We start from the raw sequence: 25,415 nt of genomic DNA, 5'->3' as shown, positions 1-25,415 counted from the left end.
ACAGCTTTGGTTAGAGAGTCCAACAACTCATAAACATATATAACATAATGAATGTCTGTTTCATCAGTCAATAAGCATTTACAATGTGCCAAGCACTGTACAAAGTGCTGGGGATACACTGAAAGACAAAAACAGTGTCTCTGTTCTCAAAAGAGTTACATTCTAATGGGAAGACAACATGTAAAAAATCATATATAATAGATATAAGTTGTGAAAATGGAAAGCAACCTAAGCGGGAAGGTACTAGGGGTTGGGGAGGTGGAGACAAACTCAGGAAGGCTTCCTATACTCGAAGGTAAAATCTGAGCTGTTTTGAAGGAAGCCAGAAGGTGAAGGTGATAATAGAGGCCATTCAAGGCAAGGAAAACAGACAGTGAAAAGGCACAGAATAAGAAGTTGGACTATCATGTTCAAGGAATAGCAAGAAGGCTAATTAGTCAATCAGGAAATCCAATAATGGACATATTATGATGGATAGGAGATATTATGAATAAAGTTTTCCCAAAAGGTAGGTAAATATAATCATTAAGATTAGATTTTATGGAATTTTACACTGTTCTATAATGAACAAATCATTATGCTAATAAAGAACATAAACTTTACATAAAATAATTGGTTTAATACAGCTGCTTCAGTGAATTTATATACAGCCATAGTGCTCAGAATGCATCTCACCTCTTTATCCTCTCTATCCAAGAGACCATACTGTAAAGGAGGAATTAAATTTTCAACAGCTTTTCCAACATCACTGCGGAATGAACCACTAGCAGGTAGGCAACTGAGAATCAAAGAAAACACTATTTTCAATGAAAACTCATAGTTTAAAACTTGTTTCCATCACATAATTCCATACTACAAGGCTTTTTTCCACTGCTAAAATTCCAATTTTCATAACTTAATTGTAAATGTTAAAGTATTACATTGCTTAATTATAAAATATCAAAGGTAATTTAATGTATCCTACTTCAACAAAAAAAATCTTAATGTCCCTTCTGATATTTCTAATTGTGAGCTAAACTGAAACTCCCTATTTTAATCTTCAAAATTTTATGCTTTAAACTTATACCACAATTTTAACCATATACTATATTTTACAATATTTAACCATATACTGCTTTAATTTTTCATTGCAAAAGTCAGTAAATTTCTTGACATTTGAAACTGAAAGTATTTAGTTTTCATCTACATTTCATGGTGATTATAATGCCTAAACTTTTTCTTGTATTGCGACTTATTATTTATTGAGTTACCTGGCAGGTAGTTTGTAAATATAACTTTGTCCATTTTCTGTCCAAATAATAACTTTATCTGCTGATATGAAGTCACCTCCTGTCCACGTTTGTCCATTTTCACTGGGGCCAGAACATAACAGAGAATAATCTCCAGCATCAAATACCTACATAAAACCAGAGACAAACTCAAAATTCTAAATTCATGTTACAATCTAAGTCAAAACAGTGACATCTCACTTAAATCCTCTAGGAGCAAAGCTCCTCAAAGTCAACCAGAAATAGATGAGATAAAGTTCAGGTCTCCTCAGCAATAATTAGTGGCAACAACAATTGAGTAAAAAGAGGCAGAAACACTAATCAAGAGTGCTATCCCTATCCTACTGGCTTGTCATAGACAAGCAAAGATCAGAGTTCAGCTGAAAAAGCCAAAGCTCCTAGAGTAGTACAGAGTTTGTTCATCTGAAAACATGAGAAGTACTGCCCAAAGTGTGTGTGGCCTCTGGATAAACAAACAGATGAAACCATCCAGAAGAAAGGTAGGGTTGACCTTAATGAAATCTGAAAAGGCTGGAAACATCCAGCGTGTCTCACCCAATGATTTGTTTATATCACAACTATGCCGTTAACATAACTGTACAGTTGAATTTAATAAAATGAAATTTAATAGGGATGAATGTAAAGTCTTACATTTATACTGAAGCAATCAGTCTCATTAGTACAAAATGGCAAAGCACTGCTAGGCAGCAGGTTATCTCAAAAAGAGCTGAGGCTATTAGTGGACTGAAAGCTGGACACAATTCAAAAGCATATGGGAGCAAAAAAACAAAATAAAAGAATCCTAAGATATCAAGCTGCACTAAGTACAGTATCCGAATAAAAATTCTGCCCAGGTCAATCCACTTCTGGAGTTTTTTGTCAGGTTCTGGGTAATGCATTTTAGAAAGAACACTAATATACTAAAAAGAAGTTTAATGGTGAAGGATATCAGGTCCATGCCACATGAATATCAAGGAAGGAACTAAGTGTGTTTACCCTGAAGAGAAAGGTCAGGAAATACATGACAACTGTCTTCAAGTGTTGGAAAAGAGATCATTTTCTTTTCTTTTTTTTTTTCTTAAGGCAACTGGGGTTAAGTGACTTGCCCAGGGTCACACAGCTAGTAAGGGTCAAGTGTTTGGTCTGAGGCCAGATTTGAACTCAGGTCCTCCTGACTTCAGGGCTGGTGCTCTATCCACTGCGCCACCTAGCTGCCCCTGAAAGGAAATCATTTTCAAAACGGATTGAACTTCTTGTATTTGTCCAGAGACAAAATAAGGAACAAGGCATGGAAGTTGCAAAGATGCATTTTTAGGCCTGATATCAGAGGGGGAAACTGCCTAAGATTTGTAGTTATCCCAAGGTAGAACAAGCTGCTTCAATAGGCAGTGCGTTCCCACATACTGGAGGTCTTTGTGCAAAGAGTCAATGGCCACTTGCCGGGTATGTTGTAGAGGGGATTCTCTTTTAGGTCCGAGAATGGCCATTGAAGCCCCTTCCTACTCAAATTCTGGAGTTCTAGAATTCATCTGAAGACAAATAATCAAAAAGTTCAAGCTACAAACTGGCTGCAACTCTCCTTTGCAAACTTACTTCATAAAGCTCTCCTTTACACTGTTTTCCAGACAAATTACACTATCAAAGGTTACAACATTTTAACAGACACACATGTGAAAACAGACAAGGGCTCAGAAGGTGCCCTCACACCCAAAATGCCCCAGGGACAAATAAAACTCACAAGAATACAAGATATGCCAGGGAAAAGACAACAAGAAACAAAAGACCTGAACATCATACATTTCTAGCACAAATAAAGTATCATTTGGCTCTTATTCCTCCCTCCTTCCAAAGATATTCATCTCCTCCATTCTGTTCCTACTATACAACAGAAACAGACAAGCCCATACCATCAGCCAAGCAGTCCTAATTCTCCCTGCTATGATCTGCTAGCCTCAGGATTTCAAGCAGAGTGGATTCATTCAGGCAAAAGGCAGCATATTTTGTCTTCCCATCCAACCTTAGTTCAATTTCCCTTCATTCCTTAGAGTGGTAACAACTACACTCCATTTTGTGATTTCAACATGCTATTTTCCAACTATTGTCCTCCATATCTGGAAATGACCTCATGCCACTCTACTCATTTCTGCTTACAGAAATCCTCCCCTACCTTCAAGGCCTAGTTCAAGTGTCAGCTCCTCAATGAGGCCTTCTTCATTGCCACACCCAAAAGTGATCCCTCATCCATCTCAAACAACTCACATCACTCTATTTGACATCTCCTATTCACTTGTACTCTAAGCAGGACTGCAATTATTTGTATACTTTTTTTATTCTCTCTCTCCCCATTATATGAGCTCCTTGCAAAACAAATACTTATTCAATCTTTTTTGAATTTGCCCTAAAAAGAATAGAGAGCTCCTCAGAGCACCATTCCAAATACCTCCTTCAAAGGGGAAGATTTGCTACAAAAAAACTAGGAATATAAATTCAGACATGAGTACTAAAAGATTGAAATAGTCTTTTTCAGAGTTATTCCTTAGGGGGAGCTAGATGGCACAGTGGATAGAACACCAGCCCTGGAGTCAGGAGGACCTGAGTTCAAATAGACACTAGCTGTGTGACCCTGAACAAGTCACTTAGCCCCAATTGCCTCGCAAAAACAAAAACAAAAAAAAAGAAAAACACGCAGAGTTATTCCTTAAGTTTAGCACTAAATATCTAACAAAATCTACATCATCAAATAGGAAAAACCAGCTTTTTTACTTAACTGGGTAACCTTACCCTCCAATATTTGGAACACACAACCAAAAGTGACCTTTGGGTAAATGCACAGAAAGAAATACTTTGGCAATTCTGACAATAAATTGGTTTGGATTCTTCTTCAAATATTGGCTCAGTATCCTGAAAGATATAAAAATAACTTGGTTACCCATGAAAACAATCACGCAACCAAATAAAATGAAGTGAAAATGAAATTTGCTATGTTCAGCAACTCAGTAGTAAAGAAAGAACAAAAACTACATTCCAAATAGCAGAGTCACAAAAGTTAAAGACATTCAGAACTGAAAGAGCAGTGAAACAATGTAAAAAAGTCATAACAGTGATGAAGAGAGGTAGAATCAAATTTATTAACTGCCTACTATGCAACAGACACTATAGATGCTAAGGACACAGAAACAAAAAAATGAGTGAATTCTAATTCTTACCAAGCTATTATGCAAACTCAGAAACACCTGATAATTCATCCAGTTTGGTGTTATCTTTATTTCATTTTCTTTTTAATTAAGTCAAATTCCTTAGCTAGAAAGATTAGCACAAGTGCTGGCAGGGCACAGATTTGTCCTGCCCACTAACAGAAAGTAAATACGCTGAGGCAAATGACCAGAAATACCTGTGTTTAGTTTCTGTTATTTCTTCCCTCAAGTACGTTACCATCTTAGAAGTTATAGTTAGAAGTTAACTTAGATGTTTACTCAGAAGTAAAAACCAACTATTTCCTCCCACAACGCACTTCTCTATCTCATATTCCAAGAAAGTTCAGCATTCCTTAAAAGGAAATTTTTAAATTTACTTATATAATCATTAGGGCATCATTCATTCTAAAATATTGAAGAGATTATAGAAAATTAAGTAGACAACCATAATAAATACCAAAAACAGAGGCCCAAAATATTACTATAAAGAATTAAGTACAGTAAGAAGAAGCAATAATGAGAAAATTGGAGAGATTAATCACCAATCTTACCTGGGTATCACTAACTTCAGATGTAACAATCCAAACTTTCAAGATTCCTGTTACTGAAACTGCTACAACAGTATCCTCTAAATAGGAAACAAAAAGATACAATTACAGTGCATTTTCTCCAATATCAATATTTTTTAATCATAATACAGTCATAATGTTTAAGGAACTGCTTTTTGTCTATTGGCCAATGAGCTTCCATACAACTAAGGGAAATGAACTGTTCCTTTATTAATATTCTCAACTTAACAAATACTTGCTAACCTAAGGTCATTGCCAGTGACGAATAATATTCTACACAAAGTCCAAACAAAAGACCCTATTTAAGATGTTCTCCAAATGCTTCAATTCACACATGACACTGCACAAACTATATCATACCCCCAAGAACTACAAATCTTTTCAGCCTGATAAATAACAATGAAAAAGAGATTATTTTGTGAGTGTGAAAGGGACTAGACTTCACTGGTACAGTGAACCCCCAGATAAGCAAACTTTTTTATCAATGGAGGTCGTCATTCTCTCTACAATTTAAGAGTTTTGGAGAATTACTTAGAGCACTGAGAGGTTAAGTGATTGCAGGTCACCCAGCCAATATGATTCAAAGGTGAGATTTGAACCCTGGTCTTCCTGGCTTTGAGACCAACTCTCTATCCATTCTGCCATGGTTGCCTCTCTCTTGTATGTGGATAGTTAAGCCAAAAGGAAAAGAAAAACACATTATTGAAACTATATCATGCAGCTGTACGAGCAGCTCATCGAATGAGTTCACCTTAAACAGGTAAGCTGAGCCAAAGTCAGAAAACATAAAAGCAGAATCATGGGAATTTTGGCCTTTACACAGCAACTGTTTTCAATACTCCAGGATCTGATTTGGGTAAATGCAGATTCTCCCTCTAGAACACAACCCTACAAAAAGTTAATGATGAGGATGAGGATGATGATAATAATAATAATAATAATAATAATAATAATAATAATAATAATGAGACTTGAGAGTGATAACGTTGGCAAAGTCCTTTGTACAAACACATGATCTTCAAGAATTGCTATGGCCAGAAGAAGCTCATTAACCTATAGTCAACTTGGTAATGAGTCCCTACAAAGTCAACCAGAAGGTTTCTGAGCCAACAGCCATTTACTAGGCCACAGACCCCCACAAAGAAACAAGACAGTGAAGCGGTAGGGAAGAGGGTGTTTAAAAAGCTTGTGGGGAACACCCTCAGGAATAAACATTGCTGCATTCACCAGATACATCCAATTACCAAGCATTCCCTTTAGATATTTCTGTTTCCTTTCCTCAGTGTGAACAGCAATAACCTTCTGCCTTGAAAATAAAAGTTAAAATTTTGCCATGAATATAGTCCCAGCTTAAACATTGAGAGCATACCTTTTCTGTGTAACTTTGAAGGTAACAACTCAACATTACACTAAATCCACCCTACTTTAAAACCTCCAAACCAGACCCCAAGAATATATAAAGAAACCAATTAGAAATATTGTCATTTCTCCCAGATTCCAAGAGGGATGGGAAAGAGATTCCTCCCCACACCTTGGAAAGCCAAGGAGGCCAGAATCAGTATACGGACAATATTTAACAATCATCTTCCATAGGATAGGATTCAATTTGTAGGTTAACTGGTAAACTGAAAGGGATTATTTGGATTATTGGCAGTAATGTTCAGTTTCTAAAAATCAGGGAAATGGTTATAAATGTTAAAGTAAAAGAAAGTACCAGTCTCTGCAATGAAACTTGCTGAAAGGAATAATTGTTTCAATTTCCTTTTTTAAAAAATTTTTTAAAGTACACTGACCTTGTGTTCGGTGTGATCGAATAATACTCATAGAGCTAATCCAGTCAGGAGATATCTTCGACACTAAGGAGTAAAGAACCTCAAGGCTGGTGGCATCCACAACCAGAATTTCAGGGTAATGTCCATGGCACAGCAGTCTCCCTTCACGCTGATTCCCAACAGAGAACTGGTAGAACTAGTTTTATATTAAAAGAACATTATCTGTGACAAATTTGATCTTCACTTAATATTTAAACTTATCAAATGTTTAGTTATATGGTTCTCTCAGCAAAAATCCAACTGTTTCCCTAAATATGAGTTATTATCAAGTCATACTAGAAGGGAGCTCAGAGGCTACCTAATTCAATCCTTTCATTTAACAGATGAGAAAATTGAGTCCTAGGGAGACTAAGGGTAATGTCAGAGGCAGGAACTGAACACAGGCCTTCTGACTCCAGAGTCAGTGCTCTTTCCCATATGCCATGTCTCTCTAAAAGAAAATTCTTATTTGTTCAGTGGTAAAGATTGGTAACTTGTGCCCACAAATATAGCGTTACATCAAGGTATTAAGTATTATTCTTTCTTTAATATTCAGTATCAGAATATTTAAGTGACATTAAAAATACAGAACAACAAAAACAATGTTCTCAGATATATAAACGTATTCTAAGTGTAATAAATCTAAGATTCTTTATAATAAATAATGAAGATATGCCCTAAGCCTTTATACACACACACACACACACACACATTTGATGGACAAAGTTGAAACTAGGTAAAAATGTTCATTTCCCTCAAATGTTAGAAAAAAAATAATAAAGGGAAGTATTTGGATTATTAACAGTAATGTTCATTTTCTAAGTGAAAGAAAATTATGCTCTATAGTCTTAAGATCATATCTACTTCTCTATAAAATATTGCAGGGCCATGGAAGAAAAAATATTTTAAAGGACAGAGGCACACTCTACAGGAAGGAGTTAAACTATAGTCAAAGATCCTATACATCACAACTCTGGTCTCTGCACTTCAAATTTTTCCTTTTCTTACTTTTTTGGGGAGGAAATCAGGTGCGAAAAGTTTCATGTGGCACTGAAAGTTTAAATGACTTGCCAAAGACCAAACAGCCAGTATGTTTCAGAGATAAGAAGTGAGCCCGGGTCTTTCTGACTCCAAGACTTGCCCTCTGAAAATTCTGTATTTTAAAAAATTACATTTTTCTACATCTTAATTTTTCTACCCCTTAGAAGTTAGTGTCCTAACCTTATATAATCTTTCTAATTCCCCTGTATGTTAGTACAGCATATACATAGTGAGAAAACTGAAGAACAGTTTGACTACAGAGTAAGAAACAATACCAGGAATGTAACTCAAAACTTTTTCATTCATTCATCTATTCATTAAACAAATATTAATTAAGTGTGTGTTCTAGAATTGTATTAAATGCAGAAAGGACAGATGTCATGATAAAATGTCTCTGCCTCTAAATAGTTTACAAAATAGGAAGATGTAATGTGAACAAAAATTACTTTAAAGCAAAATAGATTATAAGACTTTGAGAGAGGTAAGAAGCACCCAGGAAGCTGAGGGAGAGAGGAATCAGCAGTGACTTTCAAGTTTGGGAGTTTTAGTGAAGCCTTTTAAGGAGGAAGCAGCACTTAAACCATTTTAGCACATCTGTGCTTGCAGCCTGACAAATTAAAGAATTAAAATACTAACCTGTATGCCAGTATGTGTGCAAGCTAATTTCGTAAACTCAATACATCTGCCATCACTTACATCCCAAAGGCACATTTCTCTGTAAAATATAAAATACAAAATAAATAAAAACAAAAAGATCCATTGTGGCCAACTATTTCACTAGTGAGCTCTACAAAATCATATGAATGAAAACATTCCCTCTGCCATTTAGTCTATCTATCCCAAGGTTTTGCATTCTGTTATAAATGTCTTTTTTGGTTTTTTTTTTCAGATTCATCTTTTGTCAAGTTTTTCATGAGTTTCTTTCCAGATGAGCCTAAATTATTATTTCTAATTAAAAATTAATAACAAGAAAAATTAATTATATATTCAAAAGAACTTAGGGTTTCCCAACCCTGTCCCAGTCGTACAAATATTCATGCCCTCAAAACTAACAGATTCCATTAAAGAAACTAGCTATTTTAATATTTATATTTCATATATTTATTGCCTCAAATCTATAACAGAAATTTTAGAGTTTAACTGAGTCATAATAACTTTGTTATATAAAAATAACAGTCAAGCCTTACATGACACCCTTATATTGAATATATGTATATAAAATTTATGCATAAGCACAGCTTCAAAACTCAGCATTGAAAAAAATATAGCCATGAAACAGTCAATTGAAATGCATTCTATAGGACTATTACAAATTAAATACAATATTTCACTTCTAATTTCTATTTGTAGTTCTATTTCTTTTGAAGAAATACCTTCCAAAAACATACTATCTTAAATGAAAACAAGACAAAGTAGGAGCTGGAAAACGCATTATTCTGAAAATACTTACAGAAAGAAAATTCAAATTTACCTGGAGAAAAACTTATTAATACAAATAAGTGCCTTTTTAAAGTAAAATATGTATTACTGACCTTAATACCTAGTAAGGATTACATTAAAAATTAAAATTATAGATCAATTTCCTTAGTGAATAGAAAAAAAATGCTAACCAAAATATTTAGAATACTTTTTTAATATTCTTCATGATAAAATTAGGATTTATACTAGACACAAATGGCTGGTTCAGTTCTTCAACAGAAAAAACTATTAACATAATAAAACAACAAACAAACAAAAAACCTCAAACAAGGCACATACCAACAGAAGCAAAAAAAAAAACCTTTGATAAAATTCCAATGTCACTGATGATTTTTTAAAAAAGAATAAAAAGCAAGGTATATTGAGATTTTTCTTCAACACACACACACATCTACCATAAGTTAAGAGAAAACATTATGCAACAGAGAAATATTAAAAGAGCAGGTATAAAACAAAGATATCCACTTATACTTCTCTTACTTGAGTTAGTACTGGAAACTCCAAAATTGTTATGACAATAAAAAATCATTGAAGAGATTAGCATTGGAAATGAAAAGCTCAAAGAATAATTAATTTCAAATGACATAAGTTTATCTAAAAAATCCAAAATGTGTCAACCAAAAAATTAAGAGATAAATGAACTCAATCTCCCAGAATACAAGATTAACCAGCAAAAAAATAATTTACATACTTATTTACCAGTAATAAAAATCAATAAATCATAAACTCCATTTACAACAAAAAAAATCGCAAATCTAATCACTAATCTACCTAAAAATACAGAAAACCTATATACAAGGATAACCACAAAATTATGATGACCTAAATAATAAAACAGAAATTCAACGGTCATGGATAAATTAGATTAATATTATAAAAATGACAATACTCTCCAAATTATCATATATTTAATGCAATCTCAATCAAAACACCAAAGGGTTTCTTTATAGGACTATAATACCATTATGAAATTTGTATGGAAAAACCAATGGGAAAAAATATCACAGGGGTGTTACATACAGTCACTCAGGTGGTTTTGCTAACTGCTTTTCTGTTACAAGGGAGACTCCCACTAAAAAGCAGTGGTATGCATATAGGTCTGGAAATGTAAAAATAAAAGATATCACCAAAACACAATTTTTTGAAAGTAAAGTATTTGTCTCAATTTAAAAAAAAAAAATCAAGGTGCATGCTGGCAAAAAAGATGTGAAGGGAATCCTGTACTCTCAGACTTAAACAATACAAAGTATTTATCATCAAACCTTTGGAGTAAACAAGAGAGGTAGAGTGAGAAAAAGAATGAGAAAGGACTACATTCAATAAACTTTCCACCATGATGTGTTATGTAAACATCAAAGTATGACCTCATCAATACATGGTCTAAACAAGCCCCCCAAAAATGTATTTTCTTCAATAAAGAAAACTAAGGAACATTATCTATCAAATGTACTTGGAAGAAAATTGGTTGGCAATATGGCAACAAATTTATTTCCATCCACCTACATATTTACCTCAGTGAATTCCAAGTGGATGATAAACATTTTTTTTAATCATGTAAAGAGAAAATAGAATGGAATCATATATTTCTGCCAGTTATAGAGGGGAAGCTTTTTTCCTCTCACTCAATCATTAGAAGGAATTATTTGGACAATATAGATTGGTATGAATCTATCAAAATAAAATTTTATATGATAACATACACATAATTAAAAGAAAAGTGAAACTAACAAATTAAAATTTTAAAAATTATAAAAAATACAATAACTTGAAAATATAACATATAATATTATAATATAATAATATAATGAACTGCTGAAAATTCACAAAGGTAACTGGCAATCCACAATAATTAAAAAGTCAAAGAATATGAATAGAATATTTCCAGAAAAGGATACATAAGATGTTAATAACTTCAAAAAAAAAGTTCAATTTGACTAAAATTAGAGAGAAAAAACTTAAACAACTTTGAGGTACTACCTCATATTCAGCCAACTGACAAAAATAATTTAAAATAAAGCTTTTTGGAGAATAATCCAGAAGCAGACAAGAAAAGTCCAAAAGCCACACCCTTTAACCCCGAAATCCACTGTTCAGAATATAAACAAACTGTCCTCAAATACCTCTCTCCCAAAAAAGAGCTATTTATTCAAGTGTTTTCAAAACAATATTTTTAACTAAAAAAATTAAATGACCAATAATAGTAGAATAGTTAAATAAAATTGTGGACCATGAATTGAATGGCCACGTAGTCCATTACTAGAGTGAAATTAAAACTGACAGGTATAAGCAAGACAAAGAAAATTGCAAATGCTACTCTGAATAATTAAATTTTTTAAAAAGCAGAAATAGAATAGAATCAATCCAATAACTACTTAAGATGAAAATTGAATGAGAATGAATAGACAAAGGGCACTGAAGGACACTGAAGTGAGAGTACCTAAAAAGTTATATTTGATGTGTTATAATACATTTAAAAATACGTATTTATTACACAAGTTAAATTAGATATATTGATGTTCATTATTAAATTTCTAAAAAAAATTTTAAATGACTTTAAACTATCATTAAAACATACTGTAATGCTGAGTTATTGTTGTTTTTAAAACATCACATAAACAAAACTTCAATCACCTCTCCCCATTCTAACCCCGGGAGGTAGGAAGGACAAAAAAATATTGATTCTTTCCCATCCCCAAATGGAAAAGTTGACGTACAAAATGAGCAAATGACTGGTTGGTTTCTAAACAATATGAGTTAGTGCGCAGAGGGGAACCAGAATTGAGAAGCCTGGGCCTCAATGTCATCATCTCAAAGCTGAAACTATTGCTCCAGGGTCCCACCAACCCAATCCAAACTTCAAATCCTTTGGATTTGTTCTGTGAAGTTTGGATTCAGTCAAAGGGCCACAATTAGGGACTTAGAGGGCTACATGTAGCCTCAAGGCCGCAGGTTGCCACCCCTGCATAGGGTCTAAGGCTAGTTCAGGGTCCCCAGTGTCCAAAACAGGCATCATGGAGATTGATCTGGCTTCACAACCAGAAAGAACTAGGCTCAAGTCCCATCTCTGAAACATACTGGCTGTGTAACCCTGGGCAAGTCACTTAGCCTCTCAATGCTTTAGATCAAAAGCATCAAACACATATAAACATGTATGGTTTTCTAAGTCAATTTGAGGATGACAGGGATACTTACATACTTTTTAGTGGCCCTGTTTCTATTTGAGCTTGATACCACTACTCAAGACAACACTAAGACTCTAAATTGCAAGAAAGGTGCCAATTTACACTGGTGTAAGTTACTCAACAAGAACTCCCTATACTAGTGAAACTGCAGGTCCACTGCTCATTCCTATGCCATAATGCAGGAAGGTATGTGTTAGATTTAGTTTTGTACAAAATGCACAATTTCTAAAACACCATATTCTAATAGATTAGATGATGCCTTCAATTGACAGAAAAGTAATGTCTTGCCTTATTTTTTTTTCTGGATCAATAAGGTGCCACTATGTTCAAATTCAAAGCTGCCCAAACGTCTGCCACTAATATTTAAGGATTTGAGCCAATGTAATTTCCTGAACTATAACAAGTATTTAAGAAACTATACAAATTACTGGTGGAAGCACTAGCCAGCCTCCAGCCTCTTTCTCGGGGTATAAGTTCCCACATTGGGTTGGCATAACAATATAGCATGAGGCATGAATGGAACTAGTCGATGCACTTATGCTAGCTAAGGACAATTAAGGCTGAATAATTTGAAGCTTGTCTAATAATTCAGAAAAGTGTTAAGAAAATTAATCATTTTATAGGCTTTACTGCCCAAAGTTTCTCAGAAGAGAAGCAAAGTAAAAAAGTAATAATAGACATAAACAATCACTAGCTAAAGTCATTTCCTTGTAACATAGAGACTATAATTCATATTTTCCTTTGCATTTGGCTGGCATTTATATAAAACCAAAAAAAAGATAAGCCTTACTAACATACTGGCATTCTGTTCTGAGTAAAAGTATACTAAAAAGTATTCTATTCTGAGTAAAAGAATACTTACCCACTTTCAGATGCACTCACTACATACTGCCGGTCACTAGAAGCACAAGCTTTGGACAAACAAGTAATGGAAGCTGTATGGCCAAACAAGAGAGCCCGAGGGTTAATCTAGAATTTAAAAAATAATAATGAAACATTTGTATATGAAGAAATGTAGTGGAGCTAATCTCTTAAAAAATTTTAAAAGGTTTAAACTATGAACACATCAAGATATTTGGTTAAAATTATGGTTAATGTTGAAAGCTCCTTATGAGACAGAAAAAGAATTAGTTAAGACTGATTTATAACATTAATAAAATCTATGTGACTAAACAGAGGACTATCAAAGCCAAAGAGATGATGACCAGGGTCCTCTCAAGTCAGCTATATGATCTTGAATCAATATTCTCAGTTTCATACACTTCCAGGAAAAAAAAAAAAAATAGAAAAGGAGAGGAAATTTATAATACGTTCAAAAAGGTAGAAAAACATCAAGAGAATACTGCATTCATTAACTTTGTAAAAACATATACTCATTCACAAATCTAAATTTGACAGTTAAATAACAAGCTTTATGTGACGTGAGAGGGTTCAAAATGGCCTATGCAGGGGCAGCTAGGTGGCACAGTGGATAGAGCACGAGCCCTGGAGTCAGGAGTACCTGAGTTCAAATCCTGTCTCAGACATATAACACTCACTAGCTGTGTGACCCTAGGCAAGTCACTTACCCCATTGCCTAATTCCAAAAAAAAAAAATAGCCTATGCTTATTCCACGAAGGTATGGCTGTCCATGACAGTCATGACAACAGCTCTCTATCATTTAAAAAAAAAAGCAGATTTTTATAATAGGTATAGTGTTATTCTATTACCTATAGTCATACTCAAGAAGGCCAAAGACTTGATTAGACTACATTTCTAATGCACTGGCAAATTCTTCCAGTTCAATATGTGACAAAAATGAAAAAAAAAATTGAAAAAAAAAGTGTTAGCTAACAGTTTAAGGGATTTGTCTTATAAGCACAAACATGAGAAATCTTGCTAGATTGATTAGCAGAGCTAGCACAAAGTGAGGCTCACAAACCATATGACCAAAGCACATACATCCATATAAACAAGAGTAAACCTATGTCAAATATATAGTATCAAAGAAGCAGGAATTTTTGCCAGATTTTACTACTTAATACAGCATAATAGTGGGAAAAGCACTAGTATAGGAATCCAGACACCTAGCTCCTTTATTCTAGCTCCTCTATCAATTAGTTCAATCAAAATGGGAAAGCTACTACATCTCTCTGGGCCTTAGCCTCAGGCCACAAGCATTTATCAAAAGCCTACTGTGTGCCAGGCACTGTGCTAACTAGTGGGGATACAAAGACAAAAAGATAGTCTCTGTTCTCAAGGACCTCCATCTCAATCCATCTCAATAATAATATTATTACCAATAATTATAATAATAACAACAACAATAAAAGGGGGGGAAGGGAAGAAGGGTTAAGCTAAATGATCTCTAAGGTGCCTTATACCTCTAAAACTCAATGAATTCCAAAAGGTGTGCGTAACGAGAAGCTCTCCAATAAATGACAGCTCTACACCAATACCAAACTATCAGTAAAACTCAAGATTCTCATAGTGCTGATAGTAGACTCTTTTTAGGCTGCAAAATTGTTACTTGACCAAAATCTCAAATGTAAATGATAACTGTTGCCAATCCATTCACCAAAATCTCCCATTTGTTTTTCATTTTATAAGCAGCACAGTATTGTGAATAGAGAGCCAATCTTAGAGCCAGAAGACCTGAATTCAAGTCCCTCTTCTGACACACTGCCACATGACCATGGGCTAACCACTTAGATGCTCTAAGACTAAGGTATAGAGAAGGTGCTAACTTGTAATGACAGGAGTTTTCTCTCCCTCATTTCCCACCTGGCTACACTGCTTTCAGACCTCTCTGATTTTGGCATCATACCCCCATGGCAGGTACCTTTCCCCTTCCCCTCCTTTGGCTTCCTTTTGTATACTGCAAGCTCCTGCAGTGCAGGGACTGTCTTTCTTTTTTTCATATTTGTATCCTCAGCACTTAGCACACTGCCCAGCACACAGTCAGTGTTTAATGTTTACTGACTGACTGACTGACTCCCCAAGCTTCCTATACCAGTGAATTCGAAGGTTCAGGCCCTATCTCTATTTTTAATTTTCTATTAAACATTTCATTCATTTTCTAAGAATGTCATTTCAACATTATATAAGTTTCTACTTATATTTGTAGGTTCTGGGCACTATGATTTCATTGTTACAGGGAATGTCTGAAGAGTGAACACCCTGAAGGACTATGGAGTAGTATCTTCTCAGCAACTTAACAGTCTTAGAAAGTGTAAGTGATTTGCTTTCAAGTCATGCCTCCATTACGTAACTGAGGTAGCACCTGAACCCAGGTCATCTTGGATCAAAGCTTTCATTCTATTTACTACACAAAGCTGTCTCTCACTTCTACTGTACAGATAAAGGTTGTATGCTTTTCCTTACCACTGAAAGAGTTAATTACACATTAAATTTTGGAGAAAAGGATAATAATACAGAATCAAGGAAAAAGTAGACATAAAGACAATTATATATATATGCAAAAGGTACCTGATTGGAGTTGTAAACTGATCCCACCATTCTGGAGAACAATTCTGAACTATGTCTAAAGGACTAAAAAACTGTGCAAACCCTTTGATCCATTTATACCACTGCTAGGTCTATATCCCAAAGACATCAAAAAAAAAAAAAAAAAAGGGAAAAGGACCTATTTAGAAAAAAATATTTATAGCAGCTCTTTTTGTGGTGTCTAAGAATTAGAAATTGGGGCAGCTAGGTGGTGCAGTGAATATAGCACTGGTCCTGCAGTCAGGAGGACCAGAGTTCAAATCTGACATCAAACACTTGGCACTTACTAGCTGTGTGACCTGGGCAAGTCACTTAACCCCAATTGCCTCACCAATAAATAAATTTTTAAAAAAATTGGAAATTGAAGGAATGCCCATCAATTGTGGAATGGTAAACAAGCTGTGGTATATGATTATAATGGAATATTATTGTGCTATAAGAAATGACAAGCAGGATGATTTTAGAAAATCCTAGAAAGACTTAATGAACTGATGAACTTAATGATCTGAAGTGAGGAGAACCAGGAGAACGTTGTACACAGTAACAGCAATATTGTACAGTGAAGAACTGTGAATGACTTAGCTATTCTTGGCAATACAATGATCCAAGACAATTCCAAAGGATTCATGATGAAGCATGCTGTCCTCCTCCAGAAGGAAGGCTGATACTGTCTGAATACAAACTGAAGCCTGCTAATTTTCACTTTCTTTCTCTGATTCTTTTTTTTATTTGAGTCTTCTTGTACAAAATGACTAATATGGAAATGTTTTACAGGATTGCACATGTATAAACTATATCAGATTGCAGGAAAGGAGAAGAAGCAAAAGGGAGAGATGGAAAGAACTCAAAACTTTTTAAAAAATATTTAAAAATCAATTAGGGAAAAAATAAAGTATTCTTAAAAAAAAAAAAAAATGCCAACTCAAAAAAAATAAATAAAAAAGGTACCTGAAAGATCATAACCTAACCCCCCTCATTTTCCAATTGAACAAAACTAAAATCTAAACTGAGAATTGACTTGTGCAATATTACACAGCTAGTTCACAATAACCAAGAATGAGGGGATATAACAACTCACTCTTACATATTGCTTTAAAGCAGTATTATCTACAGACAAGGAAAAAGAGGTAAAGAAATGAAGTCACAATGGTAGTTTAAAAAAAAAAAAATGTAAAGAAGCCAGAATGCTCAATATTCCCAAAAAGGAAAAAAGCTTGAAATATGGCCAACATCTTCCCTAATGAATGTTAACCAAATTTTAAGTATCACATACAAACACACAAAATAAAACTCGATTCCTACATAAATGTAGATGCTCTCTCTTCCATCAATCCTGGCTCCAAAGTCCCTTTTGAGCTAGATAGTTTGCTGACAGCATCTGACACAGGAACATGTTACCCGGACCTTCTTGCACCAAGGTAGAGGAAGTAAGTAATATTTGAAGCAGTGCATATCAAAGACTTGGACATGACTCCCATGTCAGACACATTATTAGCTATGTGTGACCCTGTGCCAGTCATCTCTCCTGAGATCAATTTTCTTAATAGTAAAATGGGGTTAAAAATACACTTAAATTTGCCTTACTTGGTTATTAGGAGAAACCAATGAAATAATGTACGTAAAGCACTTCAAAAACCTTAAAACGCTATATAAATGTCATTTTTAACTATGCTGATATAAATCAAATATCACAAGGATCTGTCTACTACTGTTTTACTGCTGTAACAAAAACTCTTAAATGAAGATTACTAATTCTAATTTAGAGTGTCAACTCACTACAAACTCAATATGAATCAATAGTATGACATGAATGGCTCCCCAACAAATACCTTCATGTACTCTATAACCCAGGAAAACCATTCTATTTGCTGTTCCTCACAACTCCCATCTCTGAGCCTTTCACTTAATATTTCCCATGCCTGAGATGCTGTTTCTCCTCATCTCCCACCACTCCTTATCTAGCCTGTTTCGAGAATCAGTTTGGCAGGCCTTTTCCCAGGCCCGCACCTTCCCTCTAAGATTACCTTCCATCATCTCTACCTGACCCTTGTACGTAAATAGTTATTTGCAAGTTGTCTCCCTATTAGAATGCAAGCTCTTCCAGGCAGGGAAGGGGTGTTTTGCCTTTCTTTTTATCTCCAGCATTTACCACTGTGTCTGGTACATAATAAGTGAATAATAAATGTTTATTGACTGACTTTACATACTTGGCATCATTTGAGCCTCATAACAACCTTTGAGATAGGTACTATTATTATCCTCATTATATACATGAGGAAATTGAGGTTCAGGGAGGACAAGTTACTTGCCCAAGGTCATACAGCAAGTAAATGTCTAAGGCAGAAGTCAAACTCCAGGTCCTATAGCTCTACCCTTTATGTCTTACTCAGATCTAGGAACAATGTATACAAATTATAGTGAGACAAATTTCAATTCAATATAAAAAAGAGCTGTCTAATTAGAACTAACAAGGGACAGTCTGCCTTAAAAAGAATAAGGGAAAGAAATAAGCATTTATTAAGCATCTACTATATGCCAGACACTGCGCTAAGCATTTTACAAATATTACCTCATTTTATCCTCACAACAATCCTGAGATAAGTGATATTATTATCCCCATTTTACAGTTGAAGAAACTTAGAACAGAAGTTAAGTGACTTGCCCAGGGTCACACAGCTACTAAGTGTCTGAGGCTGGATTTGAACTCATGTTTTCCTATTTCAGGCCCAACGCTCTATCCATTGCAACACTCACTGCATAAACTTCTTTTCAATGAAAGTAGTAACCACCTGCTCAGAGTAATATAAATAAAGACTCATATATTAGATAAAGGCAGGACTAGCTCTTCATGTCCATTTCAACTCTTTAATCATATGATTTCCAATCATAAGAATGTACAAATTAGTCTTTACAGTGATCAACTGACAATAACTGGAAACCATGAGTATATAGTAATAAATTTAGCAAACCAAATCTTGATCTCTCTATTACCATGGAAACAATAAATCAGTTGACTCATATAAGAAAAGCTTTTAAAAAAAGTTAATATTTTGATGTATTTCATAGTTTCCATGTGAGACTTCTAAAACACATAAATGGAAACTACAGTGCACTTCTTTAGTCAGATGAGCAATAAAGAGGATCCAGAAAATTAAGTAATTACTAAATAGCAAAAAAAAAGGATAACTGTAGTGAACTGAAAATCGCTAAAAATGCACCGATCACAGGGTCAACATAAACAACTGAAAATTAAAAGTTTTAACACCTTCCATGAAGCTGGTGAAAATCAGCTCCTCTGTCTCCTTTCATAGCAATAGTTTGTTCAGGGCTTAGAGTTGGGGGAAAATTAAAAAGCTCAGAGGAAAAACAAATACAAATAGCGTCTATGGTCATTAAATGGCATACATGAAATATACACAAAAATTATCACAAATTGAATTCTTCACTTATACATAATGACTCCCATCAGCATTATCTTTGAATATTAAAGATCACAATTAAGAAATTCCATCTATTTGGCCACCAATGTGACCAAGAATGAAAAGAAAATGGGAAAAATGAAAGAGTGGTAATAGAGGTGATGGTTAACAGTGAACACACAACACTTCCTTTCTAAAGTGTTAACACCACCACCCTAGGTGCTGACGAACTTTGAGTTCTGCTGCTACTTCTAAAATGTCATTTTAAGTCATTTTCATTCCTGCCATGAGCTTAGACCAAGCTTTTATCCCTCCTCCCTACAGACCATAGGCCAAAGAAGTGCAATATATAGGGGTTCAAATGTCATAGGTCTATCTTTGAATTCTTGCAAACTAGTAATAGATGAGAATATGTCACAATAACAATACCAAGAATGCTGGTCGTACCCATATGTACAAGAATATTTATAGTAGCTCTTTTTGTGGTGGCAAAGAATTGGAAATTGAGGGGAAGCCCATCAATTGGGGAATGGCTGAACAAGCTGTGGTATATGAATGTAATGGAATACTATTGTGCTATAAGAAATGATGATCAGGCAGACTTTAGAAAAACCTGGAAAGCCTTGTATGGACTGATGCTGAGTGAAGTGAGCAGAACCAGGAAAACGCTATACAAAGTAACAGCTATGTTGTGCGATGACTAACATTGAAAGACTTAGCCCTTCTCAGCAATGCAAGGATCTAAGATATCTCCAAAAGTCTCATGACGGAAAATGCTATCCACATCCAAAGAACTATGGAGTTTGAATGCAGATCGAAGCATACTATTTGCTATCTTTTTTCGTCTGTATTGTTTTGTTTCCTCTCTGATGGTTCTTCCTATTGGTTCTAACTCTTCCTTATAACACCACTAATGTGAAAATATCTTTAATAGGAATGTATAAGTATAGCCTATATCAGATTGTGCTCTGTCTTGAGAAGGGAGGTGGGGAGGGAGGGGGAGAAAAATTTAAAACTCAAAAGCTTATGGAAGTGGTTGTTGATAAATCAAAATAAATTAATAAAAAAAAAATGTTGGTCATAATCTCGGGAAGGGGGCGGGAGGGAAGAAGTATCTTGTTGGTCTTTCATGGAAAGGCCTATTTTTACCTATTACCTAATTTTCATATGCTAAATACAACAAAAAAAGCATGCTTAATCTTCCCTACAGTAAACAACTCCATTTGTGTTAACAGTTTCTCAGAAAACTGGTTGTCCATACCTTTAAAACACTTTGGTTTTCCTTGGACTTTCCTTTTTCATCCAAAACTAAATACAATGTTCTAGTTACAAAATCTGACTAATGGGCCATATAAGCAAAAAGGTTAGGCATAGGTCTTAAAACTCATATGCCTTTCTCTCCATTTCAGTAAATCATTAATCCCTCTCTTCAACAGCACTGCATTGCTGATTCACAGGCAGCTCTTTACCTCATAGGATCATCTAACTATGCTTCCTTACCTTGGCACAATCTTTCTACATTTGCTATTAGCATTTTGTTTCTTAATATTTTAAAAGAAGACATTTTTGATCTGTGGAATCATTTTTTCCAATCTGTCAAGATCTCTTGAAATTTTATTCATGTCTTCCTAATAGGTAACCTCAACTTTGTTTCTTTATTATCATCAGAAATTTTGATAAGTATAACATTGATTTCTAGTTTATCATCTCATATATGACACAATTAAATACATTATCATCTATTTTCATCTTACGCTATCAGTGAAACCCTAATAACTAAAACTGCAGGTGTGACCTTTAAGATAGTTTTCTACCCGCTTAAGAATGGCATGAAGTATGATGATGAAACAATTATATATGTATTTATACATATCATATATCTTATATATACATGTCTATGTTAGGAAAAGAGTTGCAGTTATTTTTAATGTAGCAGAATTTATCTATCCAAATGAGAATTTTTCCCTTCAAATAATTTTGTTAAGAGAAAGTATATTAATACTAATGATCCTGCCACTGCTCAAAAATTCTTTGAAAATTCTCTTTTGGAACTGCCTTCAGAGCTTGCATCACATTCTTCTGAATACCTCTATGGCAGCAAATTTTCTGCCTGAAGGGGGATTTGATTTTTGAAAATAGCCAAGAATCATCTGGAGTCAAGTCTGATGAATAAGGTAAGTGATCAAGCTGCAAAACATGATTTTTGTTCAAATGCTATTTCGCAGAATGCATACTGTGAGCTACAGCATTATCACTGTGCATTTTTCATCACACAGATTCTCTCAAGTGCTTCACCATAGGTCCAAATGACAGTTTGACCTTGTGAATTCTATGTGATCTATGCCAAGCTGGTGTGAAAAAGAAATCAACACTGACTTCACTTGTGATTTTGGCATGTGGATATTCTATCTCACAGATGCTGCAATTTTCCACTGCAGACTTAGCAAATTGGTTTTAAGGCCATACAGGAAATACCATGTTGGAAATGGCTGGGAAATACTAGTGACATTGGTCAATTTAAATTTAACTCAAGTCATCATTCTTGAAGTTTTCTATTTGAATAAACCAAATCTTTAAAACTGTAGGACATAGAACTGAAAGAAACCTTAGAAATCGAGTTCAACATCCTCATTTTACAAATGAAGACATAAGGGTCCAAAGAGGGGTCCCTCTCAACCCTAAATCATATGAAACAGGTAAAAGTGGCAAAGCCAGAATGTAAATCCAGATCCTGTATTCTAAATCTAACGCTCTTTCCACTTAACCACATTGCTTCATTACCAACATTTTCATCAGTCCTATGGATGCTTCATAAATCATGATGTTCATCTTTTTTAATTCTTTACAATTTTTGTTTCCTAATTTGTTAAAAATTCTTACTCAGGTCTTTACTACATCTGTATGCAAACTGTATCATCTGCAAATTGGTTATGACTTCACATAAAACTGCACATTGTTGTTTTTTTTAATTTCTAAATAAGTTATTCATTTCTGTGTTTATACAACAAATACATTTCTGCAATTCTTCACAGCTGCTAGCACAAGACTCACCAATCTTAAAAATACAGCTGCAGCTAAGCTGATATGTAGCATACCCCTACCATGATCACTTTTACAAGCCACAAAAAAAGTCCCATCACTTTATTAGAGACACATGTCATATAATCAAATTTATGTTTGTTGATATTTAAGTTCACAATAAAGAAATTTTTAAAATAAAACCATATTTTCCTAACTTTCCAGTGATTTCATGTGGATTCAAATAAATGTTCTCTTATTTGTTGCTAGTCATTTATCAGTGAAGGAATTTGTTTCCTCATTTCTTTTGCTTTTAAAGAATACTATTAATTGACTGCTTGCTCATTTGTGCTAAATAGAAATTAAGGTGATAGGACCATAACTATCCTTTTATTCTTTTTCACAAAGACATCATTTCATTTTATATTTTTTAAGCAGTCAAATTTCAATCATTTGTGATGAAGGCAGAAATTCTGATTCTCAACTTGATCCTTAATAATTTTCAAGTCCTGTTTTAATGAAAATTTATTAAGAGCAGCTAATGAATCTCAAAAGTTACTGTAAGTCCATCTCCACAAAGCAGTAAAAGATTCATGATCATTGAAAAAGTCAAAAGGTAGGCAGTAGAATGGTTAAAGTGTCAAATCCACCAACTTGATAAAATGATATTCTCATATAATAATAGCTTAATATCCTTCATTCGGCTTTTTTCTATGATCTGATCTCACATTTGGCTAATAAACATAGAATTAGGTAGTCTTCCATTAAGATCTAGCATAAAGAAAACAAAACAGAAATGTCAACTATACTTCAGCAATTTCCAGGTTATCTTTTATTCCAAAGCACCTTCACAAGGAGGGTAAAGAAATAAGGAGTTACAATATTTTTTTAATTAGTAGTAGTAGCAACTTATAAAAAATAATAAGGAAAAAATGTCACCAGAAAAGGAGATAGCTATGTCCAAAAGACACAAGTGATATTTTGCATACTTACTTCCAGTTCTAGGGAAAGATCCCAGAGGCATATTTGTCCATCATGACATCCTGTTACAATTGTAGCCCCATCATCCATTAAAAGCACAGTTGAGATGCAGTGTGTTGGTGCTTTACGACCCCAAAGAACAATTGGTAGAACAAGGCTGTTTCCCGCCATTTTGCTTTCACACCTGGAAATTTCATAAAGATAATTTTCAGTATTTATTGCAAAAAAAATTCCACCAGAAGATCCCCACATATTTACATTTTAATGACAAATCTCAACCACACACAATTTGAAAATCACTACCGCACCCTATTAACAAAATTTGGCCAAATGTTTATCCCTGTACAGACAAAATTCTTCATGTACAACTTTATCCTTATTTGCTTTACTCAAACAATGACTAAACAAGTAAATCAAGTCTCTTTACATAACGATTACTTTCAAGACAATTGATTAATATTTTATATACAGAAACTAGACAAAGAAACATATGAGTCCTCTTTATAGAAGGACATGATGCTATATGTACATTGTTAAATGCGTTACTACATCTAAGTTTTTGCTTTCATGTTTTTCTTCGTTACAAAGGACAGTGTAATGTGGGGGTGGGGAGTGGGGAGAGATTGGAGTTTTTTGTTGTTTTTTTCTGTTCCTTCATGCAAGGACAAAAGGCATCAAGAATATATTTTTAAAAATAAATTTTGAAAAGTATTTTGCTTAGTTTGTTTCATTGGTTTGTTGATGACATTGTGTTCCCTTTAGGAAACACAAAAACATTCAGAAGAGTTTGGCCTAACTGCCGATACATGAAACACCAAGTGGCTAAAGAACATCTGTTATGTGACCTCTGATAAGCAGGTGGACAAGCTGGTTCATCAGGGTATATACAGCCATTGCAAACTGACAACAAGTACTAAGGGTGGGATGAGTTGTCCTTGAAATTTGTTCAATCCTTTTAAGAACCTCAAGCTCCTCCCTAAAACAAAAGTCAGTAAAGATTCTTGTAAAGAATGGGGCTTTGCCACAAAGAGATAGAAGTACATTCAGTACCTGGTCCTTTCCTATTTAGCAAATGCCACAGAGATCAGAGCCTAAACGCAGCCACTGCATCATGAGAGCAGAGTTCCAGCCAGGAATTTCAGGAGGAGTCAGAGCCTGGGACCAAACACCTCATCCAAGGCTGTTAGAGGGCAGAACTTGCAACTAGCAGAGTTCAGTTCAAGAAAGAAGGGAATATAAGCTGAAGACCACCAAAATCCCTGCTCAGCTACAGCACCTAGCACTGTAGGAGTGACAAGACTTAGATCCCAAGCTCGGTGGCCCTCTCCAAGGCATCATTCCTTCCTCAACGTCCAGACCAATAATGTGAAAGGGAACAGGGCCAAGAAGCTATTCTCAATCAGGATTACTGGCTACCCTACTCCAGACCCTCCAGTGAGAGCACAGTATGGCTTCTTACAGGCCCTCCAGTCTCACCCTGGATTCAGCATTGAAGGACCCAAGTGACAAGGCTTGCAACTGCAAAGCCAAAATAACTTCAAAACAAATAGTAAATGAAGACCTTTGCCCATCATCTCTAGCAGAAAGGCTTAAAACATAATTAAGAAAATTCCTAATACAATGAAGAAATACATTGCTTATTAACAGAATTTGAAGGTAAAATTCCATAAAGTATATCTGCAGGCAGCAAGAATGGAATAAGTAGATAAAGAGAAAATGACAAAAAAGGAAAAGGATAACTGTTGGGATGATCTGTTAAAGAAGACAAGAAGAAAAGTTTGTTTTTTTAATTAAATAAGCAATATGGCAAGAAAAAATTACTCAATGAAAAAATAAACAAAACAAGCAGTAACTTCAATAAAATAGCAAGATGTAAAAGAAACACAAAAATCATCAAATTTTCTCTACACTACTAACAAAACCCAGCAGGAGGAGATAAAGAAGGAAATTTCATTCAAAATACCTA

General features: G+C 34.5%; 1 protein-coding gene across 4 annotated transcripts in view; it reads right to left on the bottom strand.

Moving 5' to 3' along the window:
• The window catches only part of WDR7 (WD repeat domain 7), a 458,806-nt gene that overhangs the window by 411,513 nt on the left and 21,878 nt on the right, over positions 1-25,415 (bottom strand). For all 4 annotated transcript variants that reach the window (XM_027868951.1, XM_027868954.1, XM_027868953.1 and 1 more), the window contains 8 exons: positions 23,462-23,633; positions 13,407-13,513; positions 8,520-8,598; positions 6,825-6,999; positions 5,014-5,090; positions 4,050-4,169; positions 1,251-1,396; positions 676-778 (listed from right to left, as the gene is read on the bottom strand). In XM_027868951.1, coding sequence (XP_027724752.1) covers positions 676-778; positions 1,251-1,396; positions 4,050-4,169; positions 5,014-5,090; positions 6,825-6,999; positions 8,520-8,598; positions 13,407-13,513; positions 23,462-23,620 — 966 coding nt within the window. In that variant the 5' untranslated portion in view covers positions 23,621-23,633. The remainder of the gene's footprint in view (positions 1-675; positions 779-1,250; positions 1,397-4,049; positions 4,170-5,013; positions 5,091-6,824; positions 7,000-8,519; positions 8,599-13,406; positions 13,514-23,461; positions 23,634-25,415) is intronic.

This window comes from Vombatus ursinus, unplaced genomic scaffold (assembly GCF_900497805.2).
Source record: "Vombatus ursinus unplaced genomic scaffold, bare-nosed wombat genome assembly UNPS02014791.1, whole genome shotgun sequence".
Taxonomy (NCBI): domain Eukaryota; kingdom Metazoa; phylum Chordata; class Mammalia; order Diprotodontia; family Vombatidae; genus Vombatus; species Vombatus ursinus.
Note: the sequence above shows the minus strand (reverse complement) of the source record. Positions and strands in the feature narration are given on the sequence as shown.